This window comes from Eublepharis macularius, chromosome 11, assembly GCF_028583425.1.
Source record: "Eublepharis macularius isolate TG4126 chromosome 11, MPM_Emac_v1.0, whole genome shotgun sequence".
NCBI classification, from domain to species: domain Eukaryota; kingdom Metazoa; phylum Chordata; class Lepidosauria; order Squamata; family Eublepharidae; genus Eublepharis; species Eublepharis macularius.
The window spans coordinates 61,838,224-61,851,217 of record NC_072800.1 but is presented as its reverse complement, the minus strand read 5'-3'; the positions used below and the strand labels follow the sequence as shown (position 1 = coordinate 61,851,217).

Genomic DNA, 12,994 nt, shown 5'->3' with positions numbered 1-12,994 from the left:
TGAATAAGGTCAGTGTCTCGGTATTGATTGCACCAGTCTAAGGTTTGTCCATCTTCCAAATAGTTGTAAATAAAGAGCTTCCGACTCTCAGATTATAATCTGTTATTCTTACAACGTAACAGTATATATGTTAAATCTGTGTAGCTATCGGTGGATATTTTTCTTTTCATTTTTGAGCTTTTAAATATCTTATGCTTTTAACTGTAATCACCAGATCCAGAAACCCGAAAGTTGAAATGATTCTATAAATTGGAAACTGTTAAATACCGCCCATTGTAATCAACTTGATTACAAGGTAATCAACCTGATTACATGGTAATCAACCTGATTACATGGTAATCAACCAGTTATTGTTATCAGCTAGCCCACTGTAATCAACCTCTTATTTGACTAACTCCATTCTGTGATATCCCATGAAACCAAGACAAGCTTTGTGGCCAGGGACAATGTTATGTTTCTACAACTGGCCAGTGACAGTATCCAAAGAAAAACAAAAACACAAAGTCAGGAGAACGCACATGCGATCATCTCAGGGGCCTGGTATTCTTAACATTCAATACACGTTCAGGCCAAAAGACACATTAGAAGTTCCAAACATGGAAATCTAAGATCACATAAAGTTTGGCCCTTAAGGTTTAGATTCTCTTTTTTTACCTGGGGTATCAAAATCCCATGCTTCAAAAGAAACCACAGTATGTAGAAAATACACCAAATGGATTCCATGCTATCCTATCTGTTTGTGTAAGAGAGAGAGAGCCTGGGTTCTGAGGGATAGCCAGAGGCTGCAGATTTCTTAGCCATGCCAGCAAAATCACACATGGGGAAGCACACAAACCGTTACTATATGAAAATGGGCAGCTCCACGAAAGAGTGCACCTGTGAGGTGACTCAAAACAAAGATGATTTTTTTTTAACTAGGAGAAGAACAATTATATGTTTCCTAAGAGCAAGCTCCACTGAATGTAATGAGACTTACTTCTGAGTAAACACACTTAGGATTGCAAGATTCAGAACTATTAACACAAAAGCAACTAATGTTCTTACCAATAAAGCTGCCATCACTGGCCCATGAACGACATACAGCAACTGAGTGTCAACACTCATCCAGCAGCTGGAAGAAAAAAATATATAAAAAGAGTAAAACTGATTGTTTTTGTAATTGCTAAATTAAAAATGTATTTTGAAGGACGTGCTACTTACTTATCATTGAAGTATTTTGCTCTTGCCACAGCGTGAATTGATGCTGGTACTAAAGGAAACCCTAGAAGGATTAATTACATACATCAGGTTTCATATTATTTGAGAAGGCTTTCATGTTAGTCAGAAAATGACCTTTTAAATAATACAAAAATATTCCACATAATCTACGAAAAAATGACACCCAAGCAATTGAAAGTGCAGAAGTTTTTTAGTGCATAGGCTGTTGTGGTGATAATATTTCTCGAAAAGGAGAAACAAAAGTGGGCTCTCTTTCCATAACGTGGTCAGAGACAGACTATGCAGCCCTAAGCATGTTTACTTAGATGTAAGTCTCATTGCGCTCAATGAATAAGTGTGCATAGGATTGCTGTCTGCAAAGGCTATTGGGAGTACGGTATCTCATGGTAGCTACCACATACAAGGGCTATAAACTGATTGGTACAATTAAAAGGTGGCGTGCTAGGCTATCAGCGGCCAGAAACCTACTTTGCAGGTGATTGGAGCAGAATGCAAACATTAGGCCATCTTATGGTACCTTCCAGAAAACATGTATGTGCATTTTACACCGATTACCTGTGGGATGAGATATCAATTCATCACTGTTTATTTCTGTTTTGATATCTTCAATTCTTTGGAAAATTAGTTAGTTAGATTTTGACTAAATAAATATATGCTGAATTCTGTGATTCTTTTCAATTAATTGAGAATGTTGAAAGAGCTTTATACTTTGCCACTAATTCTTGCTTTTAGTTCTTATTACAATTGTGCTACTACAGTTATACCTCCAAGGCTCTTGAAATAAACTTGTCCTTGATGCTGCGGCTTTCTCAATAACGACATCACTGTTTCATTGACATTGAAGTTCTGCTTTTTGTCCCATACCTACTGGCTAATCATCAACTCACCTGCAGGTGTGGTGGGAGCTTTTCATTCATTCTTGACACAATGAAAGATTTACGACTATTCTCAAAGGAGTTCCTGTATATAATGATAATCCTATAATGATAATCCTTGTGGATTATGTTACAGAAATGATTCAAAGCACTCTGCAACCACAGAACCATATAAGCTTGGCAAACTTCAAAAAACAGCTTTGTCAAATTTTATTGCTTCTTCCCATGACTTTATTCCATGGGGATCTCCACTCTGAGATAACTAGAAAATGTCACCCTAGGGCAGGGCCGGATCTAGGGTTGCCAGCGCCCAGGGCAACCCAAGTGTGCCCCCCCCCATCATGCAAGGCCGCCACAGAGCTGGCGGCAGCAGCACGGGCAACTGAGCGGAGGGCTGGGAGGCCGCCCGCGCCATTCGCCTGCCCTGCTGAAGGGACGGCCGGCATGCTGCATGCTCCCTGTCCTGTGCAAGTGGCAAGCCAGCCACCCCATTCATGGGGCAGGCGAATGGCATGGGCAGCCTCCCAGCCCTCTGTGCAGCCACCTGCGCTGCCAACGCCAGCTCCTGCATGCTCCCGATGGCTGGCAGCTGCACCTGGTGCCCCCTCTTTGGTGGCGCCAGGGGCAGAATACCCCTTGCCCCCCGTCGATCCGGCCCTGCCCTAGGGTGAAAAAAAATGGTCATACAAATCCACATGGTACAAGAAGCTATAGAGGAAGGATATAATAGCACAGTGCACACTCAGTACTGAGTGTTGTATCCAGTGGAAATTTCCTCTGATGAAAGAGTGGGTTGATTTCCACAGATTCCCCTTTCCATGGCACTACTCTGACCCCACACTGCTATTCCTGGGAGGGTCTCTGACCTCCAGGGTGCATTTTGGGCTGCAGTGGGATGGCAGGGGTGAGGAAATCCTTGCTCTGCTGATTGAAACCCCTTCTCTCAGTAGAGATTCTATGTAGGATGCATCCCTCTATCTCTTACTGCTCATGTCTTCCCTCAAGCTGATGTTTAGGCCAGGAGTGGCCAAACTAAGTGGACATTCAAGCCACTATGCTAAGCCACAAATTGTGTTCACAAGTTTATTGACTTATGGTGCCATGAAAGGAAAGGCAACTGAGTGCCATAGGAGGCAAGTCACATTTTACTTGTCAAAGAATCTGCTGTGTCCTGTGATACACAATTTGACCTACCCTAGTTCAGGAGCACTTCAAGTACATAATGTATTTACCCAGTGAAAACTGAATCAACCCACGACTCAAGAACTGAAGATTTGAATAGTCTCTGAACAGGAGATGGGTGATGAAAGCAGAACAATAATAATTTTACTCTGGGAAGGATATGTTTTCACAAAATGTGAAATTGCCACAGAATAACAAGTGTTTGATTTGATCTTGTCTATAGACCCTTTCACACAATGTTGTAGAGTGACTTTAAGTTGTGTGTGTGTGAGAAGTAGTATCATGGTTACAGGCTCCACCAATCGCACACACTCATTTGAAGATGTGGTCTTTAGGTATTTCTCTGCACAGCTGGAATCCTGAAAAAGCAAGTTTCTCATCAATGGCCCCATGTACACGCAGTGGATGCACACAGGATCTTTAAAAACTCGTAGGTGAACACAGGTAAGTGGACAGTTCAACTGACCATAGCAAGATTTCTTCTCCTACCTATATAGAATTTTTGGCCTGAAGCATGAAAAGGGCTGAAGCCCTTCTCTTCAGATACAGGTTGGAGAATGATAAAGGGAAAATGGCTTTAACTCAGTTTGCAAAAAACTCATGATTAGAACATCTTTTCACAATTTTGTTTTCAGTAGACCACTTTAAACACTAAAACTAGCATTTGTTTTTTAATTGCAAACACAAGAATTGAGTAATTTAATTTTGGATGAAGATTTTCCAAACAGTGTTGAAATAAAATATCAATATTCTGATATGTTAATGTTTTTGACACGTCTTTTGGTGTTGAGGCTGTTGGAACAACATTAAAAAATCTTATAGAAACAATCTGCATTCAGGTAGCATGAATAAAAACAAGACCGTGCTTCTCTTCTGGCACTTTTCTTTCTATGAATTCTAATTTCAGCCTTAGATAACATGGGTGACTCTTGCTTGCCTGCTACACATGAGTGATTTTACATTTACTGATCTAAAATTGCAATGTGCAAATCTGCCAGTATGACAAAAAAAGGCAAGGGTTTGTTTAGAGCAGAAGAACGGTAGGGTACAGCTTTCCATTTTTAACAGTTCTGCTTAATAAAATTCAGATATTTCATTCAGTTCATCTCTCTATTAGCATTCCTATGGATACTGATTCATGTTAAATTCATGGGACTGGCACTTATTTTAACTGTATGCTTTAAACAAGATTAGGCCAGTTACAAGCTCTAGATTTATTGTTAAGTATATTGTGCCCAATCTAAAAATGAATAAAATGTCTCTCTTTGCCTAAACACTGCAATCCAGCTCATTTACAGAGGGTCGAATTAGATGAGAGGTTTGTGTTTTCTTTGTAAATAGCATCCATACAATTTGGATGGAGACCATAGTACAGAGAGGTTTTAAAAAAAAATCTTTTTCTTCTGTGCCATTTTCACAACCTGAAATGGCCTATGTGGAGCTGTTCTTTGCCCCAGTTGGGGCAAACACATAGGCACGCTGTGTGGTGCTTGTGTGTTTGCTCCAGTGAGGCAACCAGCAGTTCCATTCAGTTGTCACTGGCAGTGACAAGCTATCTCTGTTCGTCTCTTGCCTTAAAAATCCCAGCACGGGTGCCCATAAATTGGCTGTGACTTGATGGCAGTTTACACACACATGGTTGTGTGGAAACGCAGGAAAACTCAGCAGTGCATGCACACCAAGGTAGGATATATGTCATTCCTTAAGCTTTGCTAAGAATATTACACCTTCACATTGGTTCCCTTGTTGGTCTCCCTGGTGAAATCTGAATTGTAACATTGGCATGAACAATATGGACCTAAAGGTATAATTGGGCAGCTTTACTTCTTCCACTAACCACCTCCCTCCCAAGTCCTTCTTGGGAAATTCTGCGAAATTTGGGGCAGTGCCCATGTAGTGGAATTTTGGGAAGGAAAGGAATTCAGCAGGGATGTGATGCCACAGAGCCTAGCCTCTACCGTTTCCTTCAGGGGAACTGAAGATTGGTCTAAGTCCAAAAGAACATACACCAACAACAATCACTGCTGCCCCGTGCGCAGGCAGAAAGGGATAAGGAGGACTTGGCAGGGAGGAGGCTTCAATCTCAGCAGTCCCTCCTGCTGCTCCGCCCTCCCCTGCTCACCCAGACCATCTGTGATTGGGTGGCCTGACACAGTGTGGGAATAGACTGGGGCACCCTACCCCCATGTGCCACGTCTTAAGGATTGACAAGAGCACCTCGCCTGTGGCCCTGCTTGCTGTGGTGGCAAGATACCCCTCAGCTGGGGAAGGCAGGAAAAGGAAACCTCCCCCCCCCCGGTCTCATCTCATCTCAGCCCTGCACCACAATTTGCCTTCAGTAAGTCGGGAGCCTTGTTGGTAGTCCAGAGATCAGATATAATTCCTAGAGAACTCCAGGCCTTACTTGGAGGTTGGCAGACTTAAATAGGACAACATTGGTCTACCTTACAGGACTGCTGTCATGACTACTACTGACTGATGCATGCGAACTGCTGTGAACATTTAGGAAACAGACTTTAGAAACACTAAGAATTATGTTCCAAGGGCTAGAAGGAGAGCTAATAACTCAGAAAATGGACCTCCCTGGGCTTTTCAGTGGGTGTTCCAAGTTCCTGTGAACTGGGAGGATAGTTTGTAACAGCAAGGGAAGAAACAAGTTATTCATAATTTATATAGAATGGGAAAAAACACCACATACCCCAGCCCAAGAGGTAATACCAATGCAAACGCTGCTCTTCAGCAAATACTGCCACTACAATGAGCGTATGAAGATAAATGCCTTCACAAAGCATCCAGAAATAGTTGCAGCCCAGCATGTATTGGTGAAAAAACTGGAGTACTTTGCAGCTTACCTGTCAGACAGATGGAAAAAAATTAAAATATATACAGACAAGAACTGGGCAGACATCATTTTGCATACCTTAGGTAAGTAAGCAAGCAAAAATACTATTGCTAAGATACAAAGGATTTTACCTCCCTAGTATTCGTTGGATGTTTTCCACATCTCCCAGTGACTGTGAGCCACTAATAAATCAGACATATTGAGTGAATGTTCCTCTTAAATCATAAGGCTTCAGTTTCAAAGAGCCAAAATTCCAAAAGCTGCTATCAGAAAATCACACTTCAGAACACTTTTTCCAGACAGATGTTCAAGAACTAACAAATAACTAGACCTCAGTCTCAGCTAAATCATGGAAAAGAATTAGCTGAATCCTCCAGGTCAAGATAGCCTGCTTCCTAATCATTCCTCGTGTTTGCATTAACTAGTGTTATGTTTCTAGACTGAATTTCTAAAGAGACAAGTTTCTTTTGAAAAAAAAAACTTACTTGTTACTCAGGCTGAACTCTCATTAAACAAGCAGTCTAGATAAATGAGTAACTTGTATTAGTCATTCCCAGGGGTGCATTGGTTAGATGGTCAAACTAGGGCTGACAGACTAACACATCAGACCTGAGTTTAAACCCCATTCCACCAAACCGCACATGAAACCACTTCTGAACCACCACTGTATAAAGCAGAATTTCCCCAGGCTCCTAAGCTCATAGACACATTGTTCTGCAGTCATGGCAGGATTTTGTTTAACTGAAGCATCTCTCTCTAAAAGCTGCCAATCACCATCTTCTATGAACTCACCACTGCAAAGGCAAACTTTCTTCTGTTTGATTGGCAGTCAGGGATAGTTGTAAGACTGAAGTTCAGGTCTAAGAAGCAACTTCGTCATCCACAGACATGCATTTTGTGTGCATCTAAAATTAGGTTTTCTTAATCTATGGCTACAATGATTGTAGATGAGGGTGGCAGTCAAATAATGGAAACACTGTATTGCAGAGACAGGCTATGTTGGTATCAGCTGTTAAATGGTCATGTGGCTTTGAAAACAGTATTGGATTCAAATTACATATTATACAGGATACCCTTAATTGTACTTGCTGTGAGAGGCCTCAAATTTAGATCAGTGCTGTGTTGGTTGACCTTTTTAAACATATTGTTTCCGCAACATAAATCCTCTTGGTTGCTATTATACCTATCTAGTACTTTTTTATGCTAACCTTCTTCCAGGGAGCTCATACACAGGTCTGCTTTGACCATTTTATCCTCATAACAACCCTGGGGGGGGGTAGGTGAAGCTGACAGAGTGCTCCCCATTGACCTTCATGGCAGAGGCAGAATTTGAACCTGGGTCTCACAAATCAAAATCTCACACTATCAACCAGTATATTTCAGGTTGAATTGTGGGGTTCCCCCCTTTCTTTGTTTGCAGCATTTAGTATCAGCCAAAATTAGAAGAAACGTTTTTGTTGATGCTACCATCAATAGGAAAAATGGTGGTGGGTAGAGAGAATAGAGAGAAACAACTATAACGAGTAAGAAGAAAGCCAGACTGGTGATTAGAGCCAAATGCAACGTGGAAAACACAGTAAGAGGGAGTTCTGTAGAAGTAGCGCAACTTGTATGTGATAGTATGTATGATAAAGGCACAGAAAAAAAACAGTGATGGGTTTCACATTGTTGGTTTCCTGTTTGGGTCCAGGAGGGAAATTTCCTTTAGGTTTAGTAACATGTGAACTACTTCCTGGTCTTATCTCACTTTGTGATGAGCATGTTTGTTGTCCACTTGAAAGATCTTAAGGGGTTTTGCAAACACTCAAGAAGAATGTGAGGGAAACACAAATGGATTAAGTACAAAATATGCTCTTTCTCGCCTTACCTTTGCTAAATGTGAGGGGGCAAGAGATGATAAGGAACATTGTTAGCCATCCCCGGCAGGAAACAATAGCCTCGACTGTGTATAATGTACCCTCCCTGCCACCTACTTCCTCCCCTTGTCAGTGTTTTATTGCTTTCTAAAGGCAGGAAACTGGCAGACAGGGCTGTTGGGTGACTCTAAAATGGGTGAAACTTTTTGAACAGTGGGATTCACATTACAAGCCTCTCTACCATCAGACTTCATCAGCATCCCTTCCTAAGCATGATTAGGGATTCTTCACCCTGCCCTGTAACCCTGCATTGCGTCGCTTGGTTCTTTGGTTAAAACCATTTTGAATTTCTCTACAAGTCTGTGCAGTGTCCATATATTTGGGTTCCATGGTTTAATCTGTGAAGGGCTGGTTCATGACTTTCTGGGGCAAATTCAATGATAGCCTTTCCTGCCCTGCTGGAATTACTATACAAACATTTTAAGCTTCTGGGATGCCTTGCGTCTATTAAGCTTTCCATTAATTAATTCTATTAAGCTTCCCATTGAGCAATACTTCCCCTACTTCATCTATATTTCTATAGTCCCTATCACACACAGCAATCACTGTCTGTAGCTTACTGATTTGAATTCTGCAGCCGTCTTCTGAGTTAATTTTCACTCATCCACTTCAATTTATGGCTTTTTGAGAGGCTTGCTCTCCTGATGGGCAATAGGTTCGGAAAAGCTACTACACAAGGCATGAAGGATCAGCCTGGTTAGCGCTTGAAGTCATATATCATCAATTGAAAAATACATTAGAAAATGCTAGAATGAAGCATTCAGGCTTAGTGATATATTAAACTGAATTGCGTTAAACAAATATTATTCAGAACGGAGTAAACATCAAACTTCACTTATGAAGATTTATAGAATTTTCATTATACAGAAGTGGTTTAAAGATAATTGCATTCTAATCTTAAATGCAGTAGATTTCCTTGTCTGTTTTAGGTATCCCAAGTGTAAGTTCACAAAACAACCTGTACACTAGTAACCATTACATGACCAGAAGCCTCCTGGTAACTGCTCTCCAGACCAATAACTTCAGCCATCAATAGACAGAGCCTCCCTCTCAATGCTACCATCTGCTACTCTCATGGTTCGGGGGGTCACACAGCACCATCCTATGCAGTCTAAGGTCATTACTACAATCAATGGGCTAGAACATTTAGCTCGGTATAGGACTTTGCTGCAAGTCATGTATCTTCTCCTAATAGCAAAGAAAAACAAGAAAGTCACATCGGATGGAAGTCACAGCAACTTATTTGTTAAGAAACAAAACATTTTTGGAGGACAAATTAGTTAGCAATAGACAGCGGTTGGTGTGAGTGCTGGAAGAGCTGGGAAGAGTTTTTCCACAGATATCTGCAGCTTTTGGTCCACATAGCTACTGCTGGAATAATCCAGTGAACCTCTTTTGATGGCCCTCAAGGAGCTTAATGTGATAAAAATGTAAAGGCAGAACCAGCATAGGTTATGGAGATTATTATAACATCATATTGTATATGTTGCAAAATGAAATGCAACAGTGCTGTATTGGTATTGAACCTCTGATAAATGTGTCTGAAAGCCATATTTGAAAAATAGCAGCCTAATCACAAATTTTGTGCAGCTTCACAGGCCTGACTACATAGGACAAAATGCAGCCAAAAATAAGCATTTCAAAGTCACTGGCAGATTTACACATAAGCAAGTCTTTAATTGAAATCCATGGGACTTAAAAATGTTAAACTTTGATTGTTTGCACACTAGGTGCAAATGAAAACTAAGCACCTTCTCCTCCCAAGCGAATAAGAAGTGATAATTAAGAATTAAGTTTAAGAATGGAAATCACCACCACCAAAGATAAAGAGACAATTAATTAGATAGACATAAATGGAGGTAAAAGGGGAGCAAAAAGGGAGAAGTAGGATTTATTTCCAAGAAAACATGGTGGGATTTTTCCCCTCTTATGAGTATGATCATTGCTTGATTTTTATGGGGAACCAGGTCTTTATTTGGACCTTTTGGAGACTTTTTGGAGGGTCTCTGCCATCTCCAGAGGGAGGGAGTGGTAGAAATCATTGCAACCTTATATATGAGAACAGGAACCATTTTTTTAAAACAAAAAAAGCACTGTGGGGAATACAGAGCTATATTATTGCTGTGCAGAACCACAGTATTAATTCTGCTTGAGGATCACTGCAGAAAATAAGTAAACAACGCAAGTGTCCTGGTGTCAAAGCAACCTTCAGAGTTACTGCTTAAGAAACTCACAGTGCAAACCAAAACAGATCTAAAGAAGGGAGCTCTGACTCTTGAATGCTTATACTCTGAAAATCTTTTTGGTCCCTAAGGTGCCACTAGATTCAAGTCCTAAACAGAGTTATACCTTTCTAAGTCCAATGGATTACTCCAAATAAACTGGGTGCCAAATTCACTGGCAGTTACAATTACAAACCAGACTATGCATGATCATAATAGATCCTTCTCTTTCAATAAGGCCTTATCCTTGTTGGGCATCCAGTGGGGACTCAGGAATCTAGATTTTTTTTTTTTTACTAAATACATGATTTCATGCCTTTAAAAGAATTTCCTGCAGCTTATATGTGGCAGATTTTGAAAAAGAATTACATTTTTAGAAATAATTTCAAGTGGGTAGCAGTGTTGGTCTGTAGTAAAAGATCAAGATTTGGGTCCAGTAGAAACTTAAACCAATTAGATTTCCAGGGTATGAGCTTTTGAGAGTCAGACCGTCCTTTGATAGATACCATTCCATCACTTTACTATGGACTTGATCTTTAAGGTGCTACTGGACCAAATCTTGCATTTTTAGGAATTTAGTTACTACATTTACAATGTAATCCTAAGAAGAGTTACTCCAGTCTAAGGAAATCAACGTGCTTGGCCGGGAGTAACTCTTCTTTAGGATTGCACTGTTAGTTTGTACATAGATTTAAAGCCAGTGCCAGCTACTATTATTTATCAGGCATGTGTGAATGTGTGTGCCATCAAGTCACAATCAACTTATGACAGTCTCAGCAAGAGGATGTCAAGGCACATGAGAAGTAGAGGTGGTTTGCTAGTGCCTTCCTCTGCAGAATCTTCCTTGGTGGTTGACCACCTATGTACTGACCCTGCTTGGCTTCTGAGATCTGACAAGGTTGGGCTATATCATACTGCCCTTCCATTATTTGTAATATAATCAGGTTAATCCCTGTTGGCTGCTGAGCTACAAACAAGCAGTTAGGATGGTCACAGTGACTGTGGTGTAAATGCCAGTTTGTAACAGGAAGTGCTGCTGTGAGGAGAATCAAGACCTCATGCTAGGGGTGTGACAGACTGGTGGTGCCTTTATTAGGGCTGACAGGTCCCCGTACCCTCTTGATGAGAGGGGGAGTGACCCAGCATTCACCCTTAGGGACTCCTTGTGCACTCCTGGTATCTAGGTGATGATGTCACTGGGCAGGCTGCAGGAGTGCTCGCACTTTGCGCTGGGCCAATTCTTAAATCATTGGCCTATTTAGAGCCCAAATTGGCCCAGTGCAAATCATGGGAGCATTCCCACAGCCTGCACAATGACATCACTCCAGGGAGTGATGTCACACTGTGCCAGGAGTGCTCCTCAGGAGGCCCATTCCTGCCCTTTCCTTCCTACTGGCCAGGTGAGTGGTGGCGGGGTAAGAAAGGTGGGATCGGCAATCGTAGCCTTTATACACTATCCATCCTCGCTGGACAAGAGATAGCGATATTTTGGAAAGTTAATTGTTTGGAGACAGGTCTTTGTAGAAGACTCCAGAGGATCAAAGCAGGGGAACAGCAGCAACCAGAAAACATTTTGGTCATCATACAGTCATATCAGCACAACCCAAGTACACAGGTCCAACACATAGTTCTCTATAAACAGTATATAAAAATGGACTCATTTACTATAATTCCATTTTGCTGTGATGCAACTCCTTTCATAGGCAAGCAATGCCTATGTTTAGATTTCTATTTCTCAGGTTAGAGTTCTATTCCTAAGTGTACTTTTCTGATGTATGTTCAAGTACACAGCACTCACATATACATATCCTTAGTGACACTTCAATTAATAACTTTGTGCATTATCCACAATTCTGGTCACATCATCTCAAAACATCAATGGTGCTTGTAGTTGATATACAGCTGAAAATGTCTCCCACTGTCTGTTAGTACTGCAAATGACCTACAGTTTATTACATTTATTGTTTGAATTCAGACTGAAGAAGACACTAGGACATTTTCCTCAGACAATATATTTCTGTCTCAAACAGGATTGCATTGAATTTGGATTATTAAACTGGCTCTGGATATTAGATCATTGTTCTCTGACAGCACGCTTAAATTCCAAGTGTCCATAACTTGGAATAAATAAGAAACAGACCTTTTCCAAAATACCACTTGACTAAGCAGTGTAACTTTAAATCATTTTCTGTCAGAACATATTATAGCTGTTGATATGTCACTACCTATTTTCAGATTAGGAGCATTTCACAAAATCCAGTTGTACTTAAAAAAATGACAATTGAAGTCTCATCCAGAGACCGATGATTAAATTTGCTTTTTATCTATTTAAATACTTTTTCCCAAGGTATTTCATTTATTAGGGCAGTGGTAATATTATCAGGAATGCACAAGCAGAGGAAGATCACAAACAGTAGAAAACAGGGTCTATGCATTTGATATTCGATTTCTGACAATGCATAAAACTTGGTGACCAAAGGGCTGCTATAGATGCTGCATTATGAAAAATGCAGGGCTTTTTTTCTGGGAAAAGTGGTGGCTGAACTCAGTGGGTTGCCCTCAGAGAAAATGGTCACATGGCTGGTGGCCCCGCCCCCTGATCTCCAGACAGAGGGGCGTTTAGATTGCCCTCCACGTCGCTCGGTGGCGTGGAGGGCAATCTAAACTCCCCTCTGTCTGGAGATCAGGGGGCAGGGCCACCAGCCATGTGACCATTTTCAAGAGGTTCCGGAACTCCAT

The 12,994-nt window shown here is 41.1% G+C and overlaps 1 protein-coding gene across 1 annotated transcript in view; it reads right to left on the bottom strand.

Annotated features, from left to right (window-relative positions):
• The window catches only part of CALCR (calcitonin receptor), an 80,867-nt gene that overhangs the window by 25,659 nt on the left and 42,214 nt on the right, over positions 1–12,994 (bottom strand). Inside the window, exons 6-8 of the mRNA XM_054990947.1 lie at positions 5,974–6,127; positions 1,201–1,261; positions 1,045–1,111 (exon numbers count right to left, since the gene is read on the bottom strand). Coding sequence (XP_054846922.1) covers positions 1,045–1,111; positions 1,201–1,261; positions 5,974–6,127 — 282 coding nt within the window. The remainder of the gene's footprint in view (positions 1–1,044; positions 1,112–1,200; positions 1,262–5,973; positions 6,128–12,994) is intronic.